The sequence below is a fragment of the Ictalurus punctatus genome, chromosome 3 (genome assembly GCF_001660625.3).
Source record: "Ictalurus punctatus breed USDA103 chromosome 3, Coco_2.0, whole genome shotgun sequence".
Classification (NCBI taxonomy): Eukaryota; Metazoa; Chordata; class Actinopteri; order Siluriformes; family Ictaluridae; genus Ictalurus; species Ictalurus punctatus.
Genome location: NC_030418.2, coordinates 18,434,327 through 18,459,337, shown reverse-complemented (window position 1 = coordinate 18,459,337; position 25,011 = coordinate 18,434,327). Strand labels below are relative to the sequence as shown.

At 35.8% G+C, this 25,011-nt stretch overlaps 1 protein-coding gene across 1 annotated transcript in view; it reads left to right on the top strand.

The window, feature by feature from the left end:
• The window catches only part of hpse2 (heparanase 2), a 55,431-nt gene that overhangs the window by 15,092 nt on the left and 15,328 nt on the right, over positions 1-25,011 (top strand). Inside the window, exons 4-9 of the mRNA XM_017463158.3 lie at positions 7,737-7,910; positions 9,951-10,122; positions 14,830-14,877; positions 19,088-19,181; positions 22,215-22,321; positions 23,314-23,428. Of these exons, the coding sequence (XP_017318647.1) occupies positions 7,737-7,910; positions 9,951-10,122; positions 14,830-14,877; positions 19,088-19,181; positions 22,215-22,321; positions 23,314-23,428 (710 nt within the window). The remainder of the gene's footprint in view (positions 1-7,736; positions 7,911-9,950; positions 10,123-14,829; positions 14,878-19,087; positions 19,182-22,214; positions 22,322-23,313; positions 23,429-25,011) is intronic.

The following is a 25,011-nucleotide window of genomic DNA, read 5'->3' as shown; positions in this document are numbered from 1 at the left end:
ATTCCTTGCTTTGTTAGTGCTGAATCTACACCTTCTACTGTCATTCAGTGCTTGTAATTATTTGCTATATTTACTTTATTTACTCTTCACAATTTTTCACTTTTCTGTTGTAATTTGGAGTTTGTTTATAGTATTTGGATATATTATATGTTTAATATATATTCAAAGACATTCTAGTGAAGCTTTAATGAATAAATTGTGTTATTTGAACGCCTTGATAAATATGTTTGTAGTTCATGATGTTATGATATGAAATCTAAAATATGACTTGAGGTTCAAAGGAAAAACCTCTCAATACATATTAGAAGAATGGACCAGATGTTTTCAGTCAAATTCCTACAAATTTTGCCAATGCCTCATTTGCACTCATTCCATCATTTTCAATCAAAGATTGAAGTTAAAGTGCTGAGAGTGCTCATACATCCCATATTCAGTTTGACCTCTGACAACAAACAAGTGAATCCAATCAAGCTTTGTGTCTGATGTCATGATAGTGGAATTAGTGCATATTTTAAGGAAATTCTAGCTCAGGATTCCCTACACATAGATTACATATACCTGATTGTAAGTTATAGTTTAAATATACCAAATATTTGTAAAGTTTATGCTGCCATGGACATATGCACACATATCTGCATGTGCAAGGTGACAATGTACAAAGGTGACTAATTTTATGAATATATGTATTTCATTCAAAGCTTGTCCTTACCAGGGGTTTGTGTTTGATGATATAAAGCATTTAAAGTGTTACGCAATTTGGCACAAACTTTGGTCTTTGACTTCATCAAGTGTATGTCCAATCAGCCAAGCTCTCAGAACTGTTGACATTAACGGGAAATCATAATCCAGCATGCAGCTCTGTGCTGTCTCAGCCATGTGCTGCTGCATAAGACCGTCTCTATGGAGAAGATTAATTAGTGTACACAAATGTGTGTGGATGTATACACCAGTGTGTGTTCGGGGATGTTAACATGTCACTCACTCTATCCTTTCCACTGCTAACCACATGGCCTGATATACACACGCAAATATGTACAATTGCTGACACACACAGGCACACACACACTCACACAGTCTTACTAATACATTGATGTACAGCTGAAATCTTATTAATATGGTCACACACAGACATAAGTTCACCAGCTAACTAATCCGAACACTGACACACACACACACACACACACACACACACACACACACACGCACACACACACACACACACACACACACACACACACACACACACATACACACACACACACACACACACTCACACACACACACACACACACAGATTTTATACTAACCATACTGAATGAAAAACAGGTGTCTTCATAGCTTGCATTCTTCAAGAATACAAAAGTGCTTTGACCTGAGTAGCTCTTTGCAAAACATACCCTATCGAAACGAGGGTCCCTGTGTAATGCTGTGTTTATAAACACAAGGGTACTTGGGTTTGTATGACATGCAGTATGCACTTCAGACTACCAGCAGGCAGAGGAGAACTATTGAAACCATATTTTCACTCTAGCCATTTTTGTTGTGAGAACTAGTTTGTTTTCCTGCCTTCAGTTTTGCTTTTCTGTTCATTTGTCTATCTATACTTTTTATTTATAAATTTTTTTGTAAACATTTATTTATTATTTTCCTTATGGTGCACTCCTGCTTCTACCGGTGCACTAAATTGTAGTTAAATGACAAGGCAAGACATGTTGTTGATTAGCATTATTATGGCGTATAAATGATGTAAACCCGGGTTGTGGAGTTCCAATGGATTAAAAGAGAATAAATACAATTAATACCACTCATGCTGGCATCCACTGAGGCACCATGTTTAATCTGGCAAAACACACTAGTTTAACTAAAAGCATATTGTAATGGAGACACAATGTGGTCTTCATCCTTGCCCACAGATTCCCACAACAATTGAAGGATTAACCTTTGTTGTTCTTCCCTTGTAATTGAATAGTTATTTTGCCTCAAATTGGTTTAGTGTGAGCTGGGAATTGATATATGGCATGCAGCATGATTGCGTTTCCTTGGTAGGAAAATGCTTTCTCACAGTTTGTAGATCATATGTGTTGTCAGTCATTTATCAACATAGAAATTGTTGTGGTTTTTTTTGGTTTGTTTTACATATTTGGACACTTTTGATGTTCTTTGAAACAGAGACTATTAATAAAGGCGTTACACTCAATCAAACAACACATAAAACCTCTCTCATATCTAATACCCCTCTCATATCTAGTGTCTGGTGATTCCTTTGCTACTGAGGTGTGTGATGTCATCATGCCAAGATCAAAGAGTTTTATAAGGCCTTCAGAAAAAACAGTTGTGGATAACTATGAGTCTGGCAAGGGATATTAAAAGATCTCCAAAATATTTTAAATACATCATTCCACTGTAAGGAAAATTCGTCTAGGATTGGCTGTCCCAGCAAATTCAGCCCAAGAGCAGACCGTCTGATGCAAAAAGAAGTCTCCAAGAAAAATCCTTTGCTGTCTAAAAAGAACATTAGATACAGTTTGCCACTGAGCATATAGGCAAAGACCAGGCCTTTTGGAATAATGTGTTCTGGACAGGCGAATCAAAGATGGAGTTGTTTGGCCACAGTAACAGCAGACAGATTTTCAGGTGAAGCACCTCATACCAACTGTGAAGCACAGTGGTGGAAATGTTATGGTTTTCGGTTGTCTTGATGCCTCAGGGACTGGACAGCTTGCATTCATTGATTCAACTATGAATTCTGCATCATATCAAAGAGTGCTTGAAAAAAAATGTGAGGCCATCTGTCCAAAAGTTGAAGTTGAACTGAAAGTGGACCTTTCAACAGGATAATGATCCTAAGCACACTAGCGAATCCACCAAAGAATGGCTCAAAAAGAAAAAATGGAGGGTTATGAAATAGTGTGCCCCATATTTGTATCTGTATTATCTGTTCAATCTGAATACTGTATTCATATTTGGTTACATCCCAAGTAGAAATACTTCACTACTGTATAAATATGTTTTTGGATGTTTTACTTTAATTAAGTGGATGCATATTATGTCAAACTTGCTACTACATTTAGTTCACTACATTTTTAAAGCTAATTCCTACTGTACTTTGATAAATGTCCCTAGATATTAACAGTAACCTTTTAATGCTGTTAAAAACAATTACTTTTGGCCTTTTTTCCCACATTGTCCAATCATCAAAGTTGAGATCTGTTAATCCAATGTTTACCTCAAATTACAATGTTAAAGCACCAACTTGTTTTCAACCAACACATCAATACTTTTTCTTTGTCAGAGAAACACCAATGGTGTCTTGTAAGAAACTTGCTAGAATTGTCCTTTTTTAATCATTTTTTAAAATCTTGATAAACGACAAATTATGTTACCACCAGAGCTAACCCGTACTAAATATTTAGCGAAGGCATGCAATGTTGGAAGCTTCCCATCAGCATCATCAGTGTGCTGGCTTGACATTGAATATCAGATCATTAAACCAAATTAACTGTCTACATTAATTTAGGGTGTACACATTTTAGTCCTCTCAGAAATCTTGCCAGGTTAGCTGTCTTGTGTTAACTATCATTGAACATTGCAGTGGTGTCAATAAATATTGCTCATATTTAGTTCATAAATAGTGCTGCATGAATGGTGAGAGCCCCATGTGATTTCTATCCTTCATACCAGACAAAGTTGGAACTATTTTACTACAGTATAAATAAAATAGCATCAACATCCCTCCTGATACAGACAAGGTGATTAATTTGCTAAATGGTTTGCATACAGTGATTGTCATTATTATTACTTATTATTCCTACACATTATTGTTTGGCACAGAGATGGAAGATTCTTCTGCTGTATGACATCTATTGTAAGAAAACTTTGCGATAAAACATGTAAAACATGCCGACATGGAAAGGCCCTACAGTGTATATTTATTGATACTATCTGCATTTTTTTAAAATACCAAATTATTTAAGTACATATAATATCAGATACTAATACTAGTAGTAGTTTTTCATGGGTTATTTTTAACTTTTACTTGGAATATTTTCCAATGACATTTCATGTAATTTTATTAAATAATGAGCATTATTTTTCATTATAAATTAATTAATTGATTTGTAACAGATTATGAAAAATTCAGTGGCAAAAGTCCATGTTATGCAGTATATGGCTTTTTCTTGTGTGTCCTAAATCTTATTTTTCTCAGCTAGACTTGGTGGATATCTGGCTGATAAGCCAGACATGCTGTTATTACCACTGTATGAAACATGGGGATTAAAGGTCTGTGTTGGGACACTTCTTGCACCCGTTGTTTTCCTTACAAGTAGACATTGTAAATGTAGTCTGGCTATGGAAATGCTTTGCTTTGAAGTTTTTTGAATATGTAGTTTGTTGCTGTAGGTAATCACTGGACATAAATGGAAATGCTGTGGCTCCGAAATGAGCCGTAGCGCTCTGGTACAGTCCTGCTCGTTATGGAGGTCTTATGTCTGTGATCAGATAGCTAGCCTGACAATATCCAGACCCCTCTCTTTCCATTACGTTTGTAAGGCTTGTTGGGAATCAGTGCTTTCCTTTACAGTTGATACTAAGTTCATGCACTCAATTTCAACAATGAATATTCTTTAATACGTTTACATTACATTTTTTTAAGTTCTTTGCTGGCCGTGCTTTAAAATATTACCTGGGGTGGATTATTATAGTGTTGTGTAAATAAATAAACTACAGTATATATCAGGGTAATTATTAATCTAAGCTTTTAAAATATTAAAATAAACCTTTTTTTCTGTTCAATAATATTAGATTTCACAATTTTCAAAGTATGTTCTTGGAAATCCCACCGCAGTTCAACTGCTAAAATATACATATTGTAAAAATGACACATGACCAGCTAACCTAAACATTAAAGGCATCCCAAAACAAGCCCATCTTCCAACTCTTGGCTTTTCCACACTTCAACTTGTAATTTGTTGTATCAATTAGTCTATTGTTCTTCAGTACTCCTTAGCTATCACATTGTAAAATTACTGAGAGAGAGCATGAAAGAGAGAGAGAGAGAGAGAGAGAGAGAGAGAGAGAGAGAGAGAGAGAGAGAGAGAGAGAGACTGATCTGGAAACACTTTGAGTCTGCTGTAAATGTGAACCAGAGTTCAATTCCTGATGTCTTCTCTATATTGCCATGTCTGTACTGAGCCTTTAGGAGCCTGCTTGCTGTTCATGGTGTAATTACCTTACTTTAGAAACATGGAATTGATCACAGTTGGCTGCATTTAGGACAAGTAGCTATTCTTTCATTGTGAATATGACTGAGATAACAAGACACCGAGATGTGCAATCAAGTAACATGTTGTATTTTAAACTGTTTGTGAGTTTGTGTGTGAAAATGTGATGGTGAATGATGATTAGTTGTACAAGAGTAATAGGATTTTTTAAGTCCAGCTCTGGCCTTATCTATAGAAGACAGCATATTGGTCAGTTTTTTTATTCTAAAATTATCATGTTTACTGTACTTTACAACCTTAAAGAGGGCAAAAAACCAGTTACAATTAGATATGTGCTTGGCCCATATCCAGACTGCTCAACAGTGCCAGCTCTTGTGCAAGAATCTGCTCAAGGAAAGAAGGCCTTCAAATCTCCCTGGCCCACATCTGGTTCTGCTTCTACTTTTGCCCTGACAGCATGGCTCTGCTTTCTATCCACCTGACTTTGATACAGTTTTATCTCAATCAGCTCACTGTGCTAAAGGCTGCATAACAGGCAGGACTTCCAGAATGCCACTCAGGCACATCAAGGTGGGCTTCCCTACCTTATGCAATTTAGGCATACTAGAAAGGAGAAAAAAATCTGGCTGAAAAAAAGAATATAAAAATGCTTACCATTGCTATTTGTTTATTGTTTTCTTGTTTGAATTAAAGCGCTTGTCCTCCTCATTAATGTTTTATAGCTTTGTACCCTATTAAGTGATGCATTAAATTAAAGACTTAATTAAAGGCTTAGACTATTTAATGTGCTTTGAACAACAGTGTTACATTAAATATGCTTTGAATTAGACTTTCCCATTGAAATTATGAGATAGCCACCCGTCATTATTGGTGTGGCAACTGTTTTGTTTTGAAAGCTTTAAAATTTCCCACCCCATAAAATCAGGAATTTTGTATTCATGCTAATGTGCACATCTGGACTAGGAATTTGTCTGACTTTATTTGGGTTAAATGTGGCTGTATGGTAGGAATTTTATGTTAACTGGATATACACACCTTTACTTTACTAACTGCACTAATCTCATTTTCGTGATCTGTCCCTGTGGGTTCGTCGGCTCATAAAACTTTAGGTTAAACTTGAGAATCATCCCATTTTACTGTCACATAAAGTCCTTGAGATTTCCAAACAGATGTAATAGCTATTTCACTATACAGACACAGAATTGATATAACAGATTTAACTCTTCTGTATTCCCTGAACATTTCTGGATTTTGTTTCCCATCAAGTGGGGTGAATCCTGATTATCAGTAATGCACCACATTATATATAAAGTATTATATATATATATATATATATATATATATATATATATATATATATATATATATATATATATATATATATACAGAGAGAGAGAGAGAGAGAGAGAGAGAGAGAGAGAAATAGATATAGATATATAAAATGTATAATTAATGTAGACATATATGAATATGGTATTATAAGTAAATGTATCAGCCTTGAAACCTTGAAACTTGGTGCATCACCCACAGTTCGGGCTTCTTCAAATCCCTCAGGGCCATGTGAGATGTCTCATCTGCTTCTTTTTAAACAGAGGAAATGAAGTCAAAGGGCACTGAAATATTTGTGTTTATTGTCACTGCTCTTAACCGATAGAATTTCAAAACAACCAGCAAGCATGTGCTGGATAAGTTCAAGTTATTATAGACCATCCAATGGCTTTTGCACTAAAATGCTTTCCTTGGCACATTTCTGTGTTTGTGTCTGCCACTATTCTCTTTGTGGTGTGCACTGATGAACCGTTTACAGTTTGTGTGTGTAGCGTGTAGCAGATTTTTTTCTGCTTTTTTCTTTAGAAACTACTTTTTTCAGGTTGCTTCTTGAGGTGTTTATTTACAACAACCCAAAAAGCTTGATGTTGTGTAGAAAATTAATTAAATTATTTATGACATTATAGTGACCTACTATAAAATTTAAGATTGTATTTAAATTTCTTATAATCTGATCTGTAGAAAATCTTTGAAGGAAGGAAAAGAAAAAGTGAAGCAAAATAATTACATGAACTTTTTCTATAGAATTCAGAATTCATTCAACATATTAATAAAGATCAGTAAACAGTGAAAAAGCAATCAAGTCAATATTTTGTTTCACCATTTGTCTGCACAGGTACAGTGTCATGTATCAGCTTTAGGTTATTTCAGGCATCTTGGATAACTTGCCTTTGCTCTTTGGTATACTTTGACTGTAAAACTTGCTTCTGTTTCTAAAGGTAGTTCTATATAGCTTCAAGCCTTCTTAATATGAAAAATGCAAAATGTAAATTTGGCCTTTTCTGCAGACACATGAACACAGAAGACATAAAAATAAACATTTAAGACAAACATTTACAAATGAATTTAGGGCATGTTTAGCACAGTATTGTACTTTAAAACAGTATTGTATGTTAAAGTGACTTTTGCATATATTCACAGAAAATGAAAGTGCCAAAGTTACAACTGTGTCTCGCTTTCTCCCAGCCAGGTCTTTAGACAAACTGTACAATTTTGCTGACTGCGCCAGCCTGCACCTGATCTTTGGGCTCAATGCCCTACATCGGAATCCTGACAACTCATGGAATGCCTCCAGTGCATTGAGTTTGTTAAAGTATAGTGCTGGCAAGAAGTATAACATATCCTGGGAGCTGGGCAATGGTAGGTCTGTTCATAATACTAACAAGACTGATCTGAGGCTGCTTGTCTGTAGCAAGGAATCGCATATTACCACGAGTAGTTAGCATTCTCGTCCATGCTGACATAGCATAACCGTTGAACCTTTAAAAAAACAATAAAGCAATATTATATTTTTATTCATCATAAAGCTCTGGTGTATCTTAACTGGTGAGGACAGACAAGCAGAGTTCTGGAAATCATTACCACAGCTGGGGTGCTCAGACTACCAGTTGTGAGAAAACTTACTCAGATGACTTACATAAAGAATGAAGTAAACGTGAAAATTAAATACTGAAATTTTACTGGACTAACAAACCACTAAATAAGTGGCGTTTTGCAGGCCAACGCCGTAGAATTTTACTATGTATGAACTCCATGTATGTAGGGACTCCATTTGAGGTACAAATACTGCAATGCTTTGGATTGAATATAAGGATTAGAGAATTATTATAAATATATGAACAAGGTTATAGGAGAGCTATTACATTTTAAAACAACTTATACCACAGTGCTGCAGAATTCTCAAATCTGTGTTAAATAATTTTCTATAATAGCACAGATCTGAGAACAGTGCTAGCTGTAATTCACATCACATATTTATTTATTTATTTATTTATTTATTTAATATGAATGCACTATATTTTATATTAATGCAATTAATAACATGTCTTTCAGACATCCCACAACACACATCCCAGTAAATGGACCTGTAAATGGATATGACATATATGAAGTATGACATGTCATTTATTAATGAATTGTAGATTGATAAATTATAATTGTTGATAAATTGTTGTGGTATAAACGGAATAAAATAATTCAGCACATGCTATTATTGGAAAGTAGATAACTTCGAGGGGGTAATGCTTTGCTTTGTGATACACTGAATGGGACACCAGTCCATAAAAGGGCGTGAAACACACACATTAACACAATTAATCACAACTAGGGGCAATTAGTGATAGTCAATTCAGATACTGGTATGTTTTTGGGAGGTGGAAAGAAACCAGAGAACCCAGAGGAAACCCATGCAAATGCAGGGAAAACATTTGACACTGCAAGCAGACAGTAACCCAAGCTCAGGATAAAACCCCAGGCTCTGGGACTAAGCGGCACCAATACTAACTGCTGCTCCACCATCCTGCTCAACATTATAATGTAATTTTTCTATTTGTAAATTCCAGTATTTAAGAGCTTATGAAAAGCAGTTACACTTTTTGGATTGTTCTCATTATACATACAGCAAGAGCAGCCATCATGACTAACAGAAAATCTGTTAGGAATCATAGTCAAGTTTCATGAATATGATTCATTTTCAAACAAATGAGCAATCCAAAAAATGGAGGGAACATTTGTTCCTCCAACACAAAACATTTTTATCTTGAGGTTAATGTTTATGAAGCCAGCATGATATATTAGAATGCTTTGGTATAATAAACACCCTGCGGCATATGGACAAGTGGGTACATCTATAACAAAAGTGCATAATTTTGAAACTGTGCTTTGAATGAAGATGTAATGTTGTCATGTTTATATTTTGAATGCTGGAGTCTTCATACTGGCTAAAGTTTGAAATACAAAATCCTTCCAATTTCATCCTCTTGTGATCAGTGCATATAATGACTACATAACATCCTGTTTTGCCTTACGAATAGTTCTTATGAGTTATTAAAAGAATTTTCTATTGTCACTGTTTTTAAACTGAAAGATTATTCATTTTGTTTGAGCATCTTTAGGTCAGCTTACTTAAAAAAATAAGGAAATCAGTGCTTATACTTGTGAAGATTATGGGATGGATGGAAGTTTAAATATAAGCTTACAGTATATATAAACACAAAACTAACAAGCAACTTTGTTGTCAACAACTAACAAGGTTGTTGATGTCCAAACCTTTTTACTAAAGGTTAATTTATTACAATTTACAGTAAGCAGTTTTGATATCATTTATTCATTAAATCAAGGTAATGACTTTGAGATTGGTGTTTTCTATTTCAGGCACTCAGTTTTATTTGTTTCTTGTAGAGCCCAACAGTTACCGCACCATGGTAGCTCGTTCAGTCAACAGCAGTCAACTGGCTCAGGACTACATTATGCTGAAGACACTGCTGCAGTCTGTCCGCTACTACAGTCGGGCCAATCTCTATGGTCCCAACATTGGCCGTCCTCGCAAAAACGCAATCCTGCTACTGGATGGGTGAGTGACTGTGGCAGGCTATTGCATTTTAATATTGCCTACTAGAATTATGGCTTACCAAACAGATAAAACAGGCCAAAGAATAATTACAATAAAAGTTTGTCCACAGCCATTCTGAATCTGTTTACTTTGTGAATCTGGCATTCCCTCAAAAGTGAATTGTTAACGCAGATGTTCACATCAAGTTGGTAAAACTTGCCAAGCACAGTTGGGAGAAGAGCAAAAACATCTTTTCCATCAAAAAGATTTAATTTATTTTATTTTTTTATGTTATGCCTTCTGGCAAAGCTATAACCAGAGCAAAATTAATGTCCTATATATCAAAAGCCAGTATATTTTTCTTTATTTCCTTATGGGACCTTGTCTTCAAACTAAACTGCATCTATAGCTCATCAAAGTAGACTGGTTTATTCGGTTGAAGTTATATTAAGTTGTAGCTAGCCTGAATGTGTGGAGCAGATCAAAGGGGATTTTCCAATGCTATTAGATAACAATTTTGTGTCTGTAATAGGGAGTTTGGATTTAAGCCACCACTATGATATGCAATGGAATCAAATCAAATTACTGTGAAAGCATACAAAGCAAAACAAATGCAGGATATTAATTAATTGTGTTTTTTACATAGAGCAGCTATTAAAATAAAATGTTACAGATTTATATTACAGATAAGCAACCATTCTCAGCACAATGCAAATCAATGAGATCTATACTATTGTTACATAGTGTACGATATTGTAATACGCGGGAATAGTGATGTGAATTGATTAAGGAAAACACCTTGGTGACCGTGCTAGGTCTCGATGAATATCCAGTCTAAGACACATCTGGATAGTGATTGACACATTTGGATATTGACTGATATAGAAAAATGAGATTTGAGCATTTTATTTGGTAATATATGAGTCAATTGACATGTCTTTCTAGTTTGTGTAAAAAGCCACTTAATTTGAACTCAGCTCATAAAATTGTAGTGCTGCTCTGGAACATTTGAGGTTTTTCAACAAGCTTGTAATACTTAAATCATGAGCTCAGCTGGCAACTCCAGTAGAATGCAAAGAAGGACTCAGAATATCTATATTCTTGAAGCTGGGATTTCCAATAAATTCCAACAAGAGTATGTTTACCGGAGATAGGAAATATTTGTAATAGGTCTGTCCCATAACTTTGATTCTCATGTTTTTTAGCAGGAATAGCTCACTCCTGTCATTGCCTATTCAAAACAAAACTCTGGGTGAAAATTACTTTCATGTTATTCTTGCTGGCTGTGTAAAGTAATTGCATCATTAGACCCAGGTTTGGTCCAACACTAAAAATAAACTGTTGTGTGTCCCAGTGTTGTCTCCTAATCTTGGATTGTTGGAAAGACCTATGTCTCTTAACAGCAGGAGCTTCCAGAATGATGTGTCTGAAACGGAGAGCAGAACACAGAGAACTAAAAACGTTCATGTGGATGGGCTGCTTGCCTATAATGAAATACTGAATAGTTTCCTAAACTTATTTTTTTTTCTCTTACTGCTTCTGCCTGATCATAATAGGGAAATATTCACTCTTTACTGAGCCATTTATTTTGCTAAGAGAGGCTTGGCACCTTCTATTACACAGTGAAATTTTGTCTAAAATTTAGAAATCACAAGCCTATAATCTAAAACAAAGCTAATGCTATGTTAACTGTTTTGTGCAATAACTACTACTACTACTACTACTACTACTAAACATGATAGCCCCATTTAGTTATGTAAACTTATTTCTTCTCTTTAACTCAATTGTCATGACAAGTTTTGGATATTAAACTCAAGTTTATAAGTTTACAAAAAGTAAACTTAAAGTATTCCACTGTGTTGACTTGTAAAACATTTTTTATTAAGTTGAAACAAACATTATCTTCAAGTTGAGTTTACTCACATTTTTAAGGCAGCAGGTGAACTTTAGTTTCTAAGTTTAACCAACCTGAAATGTCTTACAGTCTACTACTCCTCCTACTACTACTAAATAATAATAATAATAATAATGATAATAATAATAATAATAATAATAATAACAACAACAACAAAACAACAATAATAATAATAATAATAATAATAATAATAATTATTATTATTATTATTATTATTATTATTATACATTGACATGGGGAATATGTTTCATAGTTCTGCATACAATTACACAGTGTATGTAATGCAAAATGCAAAAGAGGGCAATCTCTCACTTTGGCATATTTTCAGTTCCTTTAACTATTCCAAGACCAGTCAAATGTCCCATAATGAAAAGCTGGGGTTCAGTTTTCATTTGAGAATGAATAAAGCGAAAGAAACATGGCTCATGCTAAAACAGGATGACCTGAGCTATTTACACTATATCATGGCAAGGTCTCCAAGCAACAAGGCCAAGCGCCACTGCATCACAGCTGAAAAAAAAACACTTTACTGATTTACGCAGTTACAGAATGTTACAGAAGTTAATATATCTCAGAAATCTCTTTCAGAGAACTAAGAAATTATATGCCAGGTGTTTTGCCTAAGAGAAGTTTTGTGTAGGTCGTGCTTCTTTCTCATAGCCATAAATGTCCTATAAGAAATCTTCGTCGTTTTTTTCTTTGTTAATGCTGTGTAACACTTTCTGTCTCTATAGTGGAGCATATCACAACCATGTTTATGTTGCTCCCAGTGGGTTATTGCTGGCGCTCGTTGCACCAGGGAAATCCTCAGTCAGCTAAATGAAGTGTCACTCGATTTATAGTGTGGCTGAGCAATACTCCACCTGCGTAATCCCTGTTCTCCAAATCAAGGGGTTCACCCTTTTGCTCCTTTATATATCGCTCCTTTACATGTTAGTGCCTTATAAAATTGAAACAAAGGAATTCTTTTTAGTCTTCATATACGCATTTGAGGAAATATATAGGGGTTTTTTGCAGGTATGTCTATCAGATACAAAAGACTCGTCTTTAAGTGCACAAGTACAGGAATGGAACTTTTTTTGTTTGAAACAGTTATTTAAACTGTAACCTTCAAAAGTATGGACATGAGGTAAGCACCTGAGCACTGATTCTTTTGTAGTATTGCAATGAGATGAAGAATTTTTTATACCACCAACTGTGTCTGATTAGTGCTGATTTGTATGGAAACAAAAAGTCATTGTTTGGTATATTTGTATTGCTCTGAGACAAGATTACTCTACATGTTTCTTGCCTTCTATTATCTGCCAAAAAGGCAGGATTTGTAGTGACTTTATTTTCTGGATGTTTGTGTTTTGTGGCAATTGGCTATGACTTTAACATGTGGGTAATGAGACCATTTGGAGACAGAGTGAGTTTGCTAAGCTAACTGATTATTGTACAGACATGACCAAGCCACACATAAATATGTCATTGCCTTGTTAGGAAGTGACATGCATGAATGCCTTCTGCACATAATCAGTGGCTGTCAGCAGCACATGTCCGCACTGTCCACACACACTCCATTTTTTTCAAAGTGATGAGAAAAAAACATGTTCATTTCTAATGGACATGTACTTATTGTTGGTCTTTTTGCACTGTAGTGAATACATTGAAATAAAATAAAATTAAATAACAGAATTATTCAGTGATCAAAAGTATTAAATTATTATTTATTTTTTATTTTAGATTCTTCATAGTAGGCTTGATGGCAGTTGCATGATGTTGTCATTCCCTTTACCAATTTAACAAAGTCCTCCAACAGTCTTGACGAAATTGCTGAAACATCATTTGCTACTTTTCTTAGATTCCGTAGATAAACTACTAGGTGGAGAGGGGGTGGAGAATTAATAAATATTGTAATGATGGAGATATTTTAGAAATAAAGTAAAATATAGGCACTGACTTTTTTTTAGTTATGTTATGTCTTTCTACTACATCTAGGTGTATTCTAAACATGATTGGTATTGTACATTTAAAGTGAAACTTGTCTCTGTACATGTGCAGGGTGTGGAGAAGTAGTGAATATAAAATCTGCCATAATTTCCTGGCCATGAACTGAAATTATAGCACTTTTAGTGACGCTCAGGGGAGGAAAAAAACCTAGACACAACCAAAACCTTAACTCTATTGTGGTCTTTAGATGCCTGTCAGATACTTGGCTTCTTCACTGTACAGTTTCTTATACTATATCTGACCTGCGCTTCCCTTCCCATGTAGTTTCTACAATAAAATTTTGGCTAACAGCGATGAACATTCAACCAATAACCACAAGAGTTTTGCCAAAGACTTTTCTCAGAAATAGACGTCACCTCTTTTTGCTACTAGTTGAAGGTTAGATGGAAGTGAAAAATTGTCAAAGCAGACAACAAGGTCTGCTTGGCTGGAGTGACTGTAGGGAGGAACAAATGAAGGTGTGAACAGTTTTACTGCACACATCACACTTTTGCTTTTCCTTCATCAGAATGACTGTTTAGAAAGAGAGGCCTTCTCAGAGTGAAACATATTGCCTAAAAAGGATTGTGCAGATTTTTTGCTAAACTGTCAACTCACATCTGTTCAGAGCCGGTTTACACACTGCCTGAACGATCACCCTCCACCGGCCATATAAACAAGTTCCCCATGTGAGTGTGGCTTAGTTGGCCTTGACATTGACTGCTTATGCCAGAGTCATTTACAATTGCAAGGAAGACAGAAAAAGCAGCTGTAAATAATCCATAATTCCACTGCTATATTTGTACTCACTAACTAAAATATCCCTTTATTTTGTCTCATAGGTTCATGAAGAACGGTGGTTCTGTTGTTGATGCAGTTACGTGGCAACAGTAGGTATTCTACCTTTTAATTTTTCTGCACTTAATCTAATTACAATCTACTCACTAGAGCAATGGAAAACAGGTCTATAAATGTACCTCTAGGTGATTAACTCTGAAATCACCTATGTAAAAGGATAAATTAAAGAATCTAAGTTTGTAACTTTAGGTTAAAATAATGTGCCGCTTGGTAATATAGAACTCAACCATTTCACACTCCAAAAATCACCACACTGCAAAACTACTTCTAACCACTTGCTCTGTATACCTCAGTCCATAATTGCTGACACCTGTTTGATGCGAAAGTGTGCTAGGAGGTAAAGCACACACTCCCTCCAAAAACATGCACACCTAATTTAGTCCTTTCTTCCTAATCACATTAGGAACAATTACTTTGATGTGATGCAAAATAATTTACCCTTGTCTGCATCTGGTTCCTATAGAAGTCAAGCTAGCTAAAATCAAACATTTGTTTTTAAATTTCTGTATACTGACACACCAGTGTACATCTGTTTTGTTGGTTGATTTTGTTTATTTCTAAGCAATACATTGTGTAGAATGTGTATGTGAACCAAAAAAAAGAAAAAAAGAATGCTAACAGAAACTGGAGCGCCAACATTTCATAGGTTCTCCTGGTCAGAAGGTGCTGCCATTGTTGTGAAAAGGTTGAGGCTATAAGGTTGGATTTCATCAGTATGAAACCAAGAATAGTGTTTAGGTAATTGCACTACTCTTCATCTTGAAGCTAAAATAGTGGAGATACATTGACTAAAGAATTGCTCTCACTCATTCATCTTCAGTAAGTCCTTTTATCCTGGTCAGGGTCATACTGGATCCGGAGCCTATCCTGGGAACACTGCGTGTGAGTTAGCAATACACCCAGGATAGCCAGTCCATCTCAAGGCACTATGCACACGTGCATTCACATACACTTTTACACCTAGGGGCAATTTAGTGTGTCCAATCCTTGTACTGGCATGTTTCTGGAAGGTGGAAATAAAACCACATGGACATGGGGAGAACATGCAGAAAAACTTTGCACAGTCAGTAATCCGAGCTCACAATCTAACCTGGGGCTGAGTGGCGGTAACGGCACCCACTGCGCCACTCTGCCACCCTCCAGAATTGCTCCTTAGCTCAATTGACCCTTATACTATTCAAATCTTTTAGTGCATCTTCAGGTTGTAAATACTGTATCTTATTCTTATTGTAAAATGTCTTGTCTTAGCATTTTCCTTTCTTTTACCATCCGATCCTGATCAAGCATTTTTTTGCTTTAAGAGAAAGGGCATTTTCTTAATTAAAAGTAACAACATCATTAATAGCTAATTAATTGAGAAAATGCCCTTTCTCTTAAAGAAAAAAATGGCTTCATCAGGATCTTTAGCTAGTCAGCACTAAGTTGATCTCTTCTGATGAAGACCAACATTCAGAGTGGTCTGAGGTGCTTAAGTGCTAAAGGAAGCACTTTCTGTAGTATTCTTCATGCGGTGTTTCTGAGACAGCATGGCTGTGGGTGGAATAAAGTTTTTTTTATGGAGTTTTTTCTTGAAGCATGTTTTAGTCAGCTTGTCTATGGACAGTATTTGGATGTATTCCAACAATTAGTTGGATGTCCAAATGTGGTGAAAGCAAGTTACAGTTACGGGAATGGATGTTCCTTAACTGCAGAACTTTACCTCAAGGGAAGTTAAAGATCACCGCAGGCTGACAGAGACACACACACAGGGCAGTGAGTTGCAGGTCATGGAAAATTTCTCTTTGTTTCACACTATGAGGAATCACAGGTGCTGTTAGCTTAATATGCTCTCCATGTAGGTAACTGTGGATCATGTGTCCTGCTAGAAAATTACTTATTCTACAAATCTTTATTTATAATTGTTGCTACCTTCTCATTTTACTATACAGTCAAGTCACTTTGTGACACATGGTTCATTTGTGAGTTGTCAATTTTTTTAAGCATCGTTTTATTCTTTAATTGTTGCAGTAATTAGAGCCCATAATTTCTATATTAGGTAAATATAATATTAACATATAAATGACTTACAAATATAAGGGTTATTTGTGGGTTTGCTGTATCCCCATCAGCTAGGTCATCTCTGTCTATAGAAAGAAGGTGGGTTTGGAGAGCTTTATTCCTAACCTACCAAAGTGGACTCATTAATCCAGAGGTTAGCCCTAAATAAGGGAAACAGAATGAAAAAGCAGTGTCGGTGGAATTAAAAACACACCATACACACTTGCAAATACAAACCATATGCTTTCACACATTTACCTTTGGGATTATACAGTTATTATACAGCTGGGACACCTTGACTTCCACCTTTCATGACCTAATGAAATACAGCATTTATTTAAGTTAAGTATTTCCTTCACCAAAATTCGTCCTTGGTTGACTCTTGTTTTTTTTTTTTTTACCTGAGTTATAAATAATACAATAGACTGTTGAGAATAGCCACAGAAAGTTTCTTATCCAGTATCAACAACTTTCTGTTCTCTTATATGTAGACCACTATTTTGTGTGTCGAAACAGATGCAAAGTATTAACATTTCTTTCTTAGATCTCTCTCTCTCTCTCTCTCTCTCTCTCTCTCTCTCTCTCTCTCTCTCTCTCTCTCTCTCTGCCTTTTATTTTTCAGTTCTCCAGTATTTTATTGAAATGTACAATATGTTCAAAATATAGCCAACATTGTTTATGGCTTGATCCCTACTGTAACACACACCCTGATCCTGAAATACCACTAATGCAGAAACACAAGCTAAAGATAACCAGTAAGTCAGGCTGAATACATGTTTAGTAATGTTTGAAATGTAAAGATAATTAAGATTGGTTGAGTTCACAGTTGCGCAGCCCCAGTCCCAGTGAGACTGTAAATTGTGAGGGTCAGTGTCAACACATGCCTCACAGTTCTTTATCTCTCTAAGCCTCCTGCTTTCCAAGCCCATGCACCAGATGGTCAGCGCCGTTGCTACTTCAGTCTGACCTGTTCTCTCCTCAATTAAAGTGACCAAAGTTAACTAAAAGCAACTTTTCATCTTGTCATCCCATCTGTCTTGACATCTTAATACACTTCATATTCTAAATCTGTTAGCTGTTCTGTTAAGAATCCTGCAGGTTGACCTGGGCTGAGTTTCCCAACAGCATCACTTCAAAGAGTCATCATTAAATGGTAGAATGAGCATCACATTGAACAGTAACTCTTGCAGCTAAAGTCTTAATTTTACAATGCTGTTGGGGAACTAGACTGCTATAGCTTTTCATCAAATTGAGCATGGTATTGGGGTTGATATTGTTTATGTCTTGGGTATAAAACAGTGCCACTATCAGAATCTATATCTGTTTAGTGCTCCAAATATCTGTATTAGAATTCAGATTTAACCTCAAGTGGGTGTGGCCTAAACCAGAAGTTAGTTTTTTGTTTGTTTGTTCATTTGTTTTTAACTATGAGCCCTGCCATTATGCCCCTGGAAACTCTGGGAAAAAAACAGAGGTATATGAAACCAATATAAACAAACCTGTAGCCTAATTTAAACCATGTGATCCATATGACTAGGCTGTTACTAAAGATGAATGAATGAATGCTGTAAATACATTGTATTCATGTTAATAAGCGTGGTCTTTGGTTGTCCTCTAAAATTCTTATCTGACCTCCTGCCCACAAGACAGTAGCAATTGTATCCTGTTGCATCCTATGGGAACCCAGACCTGATGCACACCTTTAATCTTAATCACCTTTCAGGCAAGCTTTAGAAAAATAAAGAAACAAACAAAAAAGACTGATTCACCTCCTATCTGTATCTGTATTTGTATCTGTTCATTCCTAATAATATATTTATATTAGGGGGCATGGTGGCTTTGTGGTTAGCACGTTTACTTTGCACATCCGCGGTTGTGGGTTTGAATCCCACCTCCAGCCTGTGTGCGAAGTTTGCATGTTCTCCCTGTGCTTTGTGAGTTTCCTCTGGGTACTCTGGTTTGCTCCCACAGTCCAAAGACACGATTGTGCCCTGCGTTAGGTTGGCACCCCGTTCCCTGGTATAGGCTCCAGGCTCCCCCATGACACTGTGTAGGATGAGCGGTATGGAAAATGGATGGATGGATGTGTATTCATATTAGATTACTTCACTACTATGCATCTTCAGAATGCCCTTCTTGTGCTGGCTCTTACATATATTTTATTTCAGTGATGCATTTCTAACTGAGCTGTACTCTGGTCTGCAGTTTTTACATTGATCGGCGTGTTACTAAAGTGGAGGACTTTTTGAAGACACGTCTTCTGGACACCCTGACAGACCAGATTACAAAGGTGTTAAAGGTGAGATTGTCTGGAGAAAAAAAAAGTGTTTGTAATAATGGAAGTCATATTGCTGATTTCTGATAGTTCCTGATATATTGGGAGAGTACACTGTGGGCTGCTGGTTTTGGTTTATTACTGTGTTCTTCCCGAGCATCACAGACCTAGGTTTGTTAGGGTCTGGCACTCAGAGGCAGTTAACTCCCACTTGTCCTCATTAGTTCCTCGCTTCTTAATTATCACACTATGCCCTTTCTCTTGGGTGCAGCTTCCTAACAAGCTGAAATCGGGGTGGGCTATAGCTAAGGGAGCAAGGGTTAAGGCACAGTTGGGGAGTGGGGCTTTAAGCTGGAGTTTCAACGTACTTAATTTGTTTCTGTACCACATCACACCCTAGCTCTGGGGCTATGTTGTGCCAGGTTTCAAATGAAAGCCCTCTCCCATGACTCTTTATCTTTAAACACACAGGTATCAGATTTTATATTTGTGCGCACATCTGGATGAGTGTTCCCTATAAAGCAAAAAAAAAGGGGGGGGGGGGGGGGACTGACTCAATTTACAAACATCAAATAAATAAAAGCATTCATTGTTCTTCTGAGGTTAATTCATAACCATTATCAGTTATGACATCAGAACAACAGTTAAGGTCAAGAACTTGTTTCAGCCAACTTTTAAAAAGGCAGATTTGTCAAATTAGTCATATCATACTCACACATAAAGATATGTAAAAAATAAATAAATAAATAAATAAATAAAATAAAAAATAAAAAAAGAAGAGAAAAAAAAGATGATACGTTAGGCTTTTTGCCACTTTCTGACAAAGAAGAAAAAGTATATGGTCCCTAGAGTGTTTTTCCCCATTCCTGAATGTTTGGTGTGTTCTGAGACATTAAGCATGGTTGCCAGCCTTAATGAAAGCCAACTCATATTTTGTGCTTCTCTGACAGCATGTTTAATATGGGAAATATTTCCCAAGATTCATTTAGCATTAACAACATTGAGCAGAGCCTAATCTTTAATACTGGGTTGCTACCAAATATAACAATAATTTATTTTGTTCTTGTTATTATTTAAACTTATGTTGAGGTTCCAGGACCAGTGATGTTGCATCAAATAATAAAATCACAAAATCAAATTGGGACTTCAATAGGACTTGAAACACCATGAAACAAACATATAGAAACATACTCTAAATTCTGTATATAAGATATATACATGATTTGGAAACTGTACTTTACTGTATGCATCATAATAACTATAACTGAACATTAGGCATATTAAAGAATTGTACCTTGTGCATTGTCAAGTAATTTTCCTGTAATTATTAATATTTATATTCCTCTAATATTCTACAGTATCAAGATATTTTACATCTTATAAATACTGTCAACTTAGTGCGACTGATACTTTCAGTCAAAACCCCTTGAGTTGACTGTCTGCTTTGTGTTGTTTGTTGTGAACTACTCAAGATAGTTCATTTCTAAACTCTCAAACATTCTGCCCCTTGCCATTTTTCCTGTAAAAAAAGTTTTGTTTTTTTTTTGTTCTTCATTCTGATAAATAGAGAAGTGCAAATATAATAGTTGTGACTATTATACTCAGACATGTGACTGAATATATTAATTCTAAACATATTAACTCTTATTTTGAATACCTTTTTAATGCAGTCTGGAATCCCCAAAGTGCAACTGTCTATGGATTTGCCCTAATGTCAAGAGATCTCAAGTGCAAGAGGGCATAATTGGTCATGCTGTCTGGGTGGGGGGGGCTGACCTTCCTCTCTCTATTGCAGATGTCTGTTTATACAAAAGAGTTTTTATGACATTTTGTGTTCAGTTTACAATTTAAAATTGTATAATAGTATAATAGATGGCAAATACCAACACACAGTGTTTTGCCAATTTATCAGGTACATGTACAGCACCAACGTCACACAAATTGTTGCACAAATTACTACATTTACTTACTACATTATAAGTTATACATTATGTAATTGTGATGTGTGGTATAATTAATAGCATCAGTTAGTGTTCAAATGAGTATTGCAGTGTATAAAATCATTTATTTTAGTGGCTTGGTATTACTGGTGATGCTAATTCTAGCATCTACCAGACAGCTGTCATTCTGGGCACTTCAAGAAGATATATTTAAAAATACTGAGTAAGCACAGAAAAAATCTACCAGTGACAGGCAATTTTGCGGACAAAGATCAGAGGGCTCAAAAGAAAATGGCAAGACCTGTGCAAATAAAACAAGCAAATCACAGCTTTATTAAACACTGATGTGCAGAATGTCATTTCAGATTGCATCACTGATCAGACTTTGTCTTGAATTGCCTACAACAGCCAAAGACCATGCCGGATGTCAGTGCTGTAAGACAAGCACAATGCAAACCAGACAGTTGGTGGAGTGGGAAAAACAACTACGTAGATTAACTCAAGCACGTTATGCAAAAATGGCTTTGAATTATCTTTAACAGCATGAATCCAAAGAGCAATCCTGTTTGATGTCAGGCAGGTGATATGACAGTGTTTTTCTTGCACACATTAGTGCCCCTAATACTAAACAATTGTGAACAGCATGTCATATCTTAACACTGCTTCTGACCAGGTTTATGACTAGTTTACCAACATTCAAACAGACAAATTCAACATGATACTGCATCATCTCACAGTGCACCACTACCACATGGTTTCAGGAATGTGTCAGTGAGTTTTTGTTGCCTCAGTGGTCTGTATAGTCTCCGGATCTCAACCCTGTGAAGCATCTTTTGGGGGAGGTGGAACACACTATTTACAGCAAGTCCACACAGCTGTCCAATTTACAGCAAATGTGCAGCACAATTATTTCCTTATGGTGCGACATTTCTGCACATTATTCTGCAATATCCATGTCCAGGCAAACGTGTGCTGTTCTGAAGGCCAAAGTTAGTGCAGTATGCTTATAGATAGATAGGTCTGTGTCTACCTATGTATACGCAAACTCCGCATATAATTTAAGCTTTAGTTCCTAAATTGAAAGTATTTATGAATGTGATTTTATTCTTATGCGCAGATTGTGAAGATGCATGCTCCCGAGAAGAGGGTGTGGTTGGGAGGAGTTGGTCCTGCATGGGCTGGAGGCATCAGCAATTTGTCAGACACATTTGCAGCTGGACTATTGTAAGTAACATATCGTCATCCAAGCTAATAATTATATGATTTTAAACCAGCTGCACAGTTGATTTGTTCAAAACTTCCCTGGAACTTTCTGTACTACGCTTTTTACTTTGTAAACTAATACTACTGAAGTGCACTGTTACTTCCTGGATTCTTCTTATATTCTTATATATATATATTGCATTATATTGCATTATCTAAACAGTTCAATATATTTATATTCTGAATGTGTGTGTGTGTGTGTGTGTGTGTGTATACATATATATGTGTGTGTGTGTATATATATATATATATATATATATATATATATATATATATATATATATATATATATGTGTGTGTGTGTGTGTGTGTGTGTGTGTGTGTGTGTGTGTGTGTGTGTATGTGTGTATATATATATATATATATATATATATATATATATATATATATATATATATATTCATTGATACCACCAGATGAATTGCAAACTGATTATATTACATTTACAGGATCAAGGTCACAGCAAGGTTAAATGTCTGAAATAGTTTTTCTTCAATGGCATCCATTATGTTTGTCATACAAAGATGTTATTTAGACATGTTCAGTAACTCAATTTGTCAATTCCTTTTTTTTTTTGTCTGTCTACGATTTTTGCCATTGGTTGTCTGTGTGTCCATCCATGTGTCTGTCTGAGATTCTCATTATCTCAACGAGTGGTTGAATGATTTGTCATTGTCATTTGAATGTGTCTTGTAACCAGCAGATGATCCAATTAGATTTTTTTATTTGATTAAAACAGGGTCAGGGTCACAGCAAAGTCAAATGTCTGAAATAGTTTTTCATCAGTGGCCTCACTCCTATTTGAAGTACACTTTAAAGGAATTTCTGACATATAAATAAGTAGCAAGCAGAACGAGTGTGTGTGTGTGTGTGTGTGTGTGTGTGTGTGTGTGTGTGTGTGTGTGTGTGTGTGTGCACTGATTTATATTATTGTTTCTCTTTTTTTTTATTAGGTGGCTAAACACTCTTGGCATTTCTGCAATGCAAGGAATTGATGTAGTACTTCGACACTCTTTTTTTGACTATGGTTACAGCCATCTAGTGGATCAGCAATTCAATCCTCTACCTGTAAGTTAAAACGTAATCATTTTTGTTTCACAAATGATTATGATGTAGTCAGACCAAACCAATTAGTAAAAGTAAGTAAATAACAAATTTCTTAATTTGATGTTTAAATTGTGACAAAAAGGATTACATCTTTGCTATATGATTGCAATAATTCAGGTGAAGTTTGACTGATTGAAGGTTATATACAGATTACACAGTGTTGAATTAATAACTACAATACAGGTGGACACAAATTAACATAATAAAAGCTTATTCAAAAGTGGATATATTTCTGTGTAGCAAGTATTATAACGAAATGAATATTTTGTCATTTTTCTGTCTTTCCTTGATAGGCAAATAAGGACAATGTTCCCCAGTATAAAAAAATGGATAACCTCTGCTTTAAGGGCAAACAAATTAGTGCAATGTTAATAATGGTTAGAGACCCTGAAGTTATATTCTGTGCCTTGTGAAACTCTTTCAGTCACATGAGATGTGTGTGTGAGACAGTTTCTTTTCAGTCTGATGCCTAGACACTTTGCAGCCTTTTCCCGTGGGACCTATTAGCCAAGATGAAAGGTGTTTAATGGTGTTGAATACTGGGCAGCTGATGTGAGGTGCACTGAAACTCTAACCCTCTGTCAAATACCCCAGGACAGTGTCACCTGCCCCCCCGCCTCCACTGCCCCCTAAACATGTCTGCTTCACTGTGTGTGTGTGGATCTGCGAGATACTAACAGACATGCAACCTGAGCCTTGGCCACTCCACAGGTTGCAACTACAACGACATACAGCTCCTTTATGTTAGCAGGTCAGACCGGCTCTAGCTACCGTACTATGTAACTCAGTCTCGCACATTTTCTAGTGGTGAGCCTCGTAGACAGAGCAAACAGAAGACTTCAATTAAAATTCAATTTTATTTTGTGAACTCCTACCGTGCCTTGGCTATAAAACAGCTTAAAAGGCTCAGAGAATTGTAGTGCCATAAGTACAATGCCTTAGGGCAAAAGCCCATTTCTTTTATGGTGACTTTTCCTCCTTTCCTTTGCTTCATCACTCAACTGTTTTATATGGATGTGTTTGAACAGTCCTGAAATAGTAAGGAAGGGCTTTCATGTTATTATTTTCCTTCTCTTTTGTTTTGACTATAGCATGAAACCTAAAAGATATTAGAAAGAATATAATTCAGAGTAATAATGATTTTACTGTGTGATTTTTACCATTGAATATCAATGATATTAAATGCTGGAAATCAGGAGATGGATTTGAGTTGCAGTGTTGTTGGTAGGAGAATACAATTCTGAAAGTGTATCTTGAAGAATTTTTTTATTCAATAGCAAAAAATTAAAACAGGAAGCATGTGGACTGACTGGCTCAAGTTGAGACTATCCTGCCCTTCATAATGATTGTGCTACAGCTTAACCTAACTCAGTGCAGCTTTATGTCAGAATAAGGAATTAGTGGAGAATCTCCTGATATTTTTTAAACAGCCTACCTTCAAGGAAGCTGCACTGATTGTTGTTCAACTCAAGCTAGTCTATCTGTCACTTTTCAAATTATGTATTAATAGGCTATATGTTATCTTAGATCAGGCAAAATAGTGA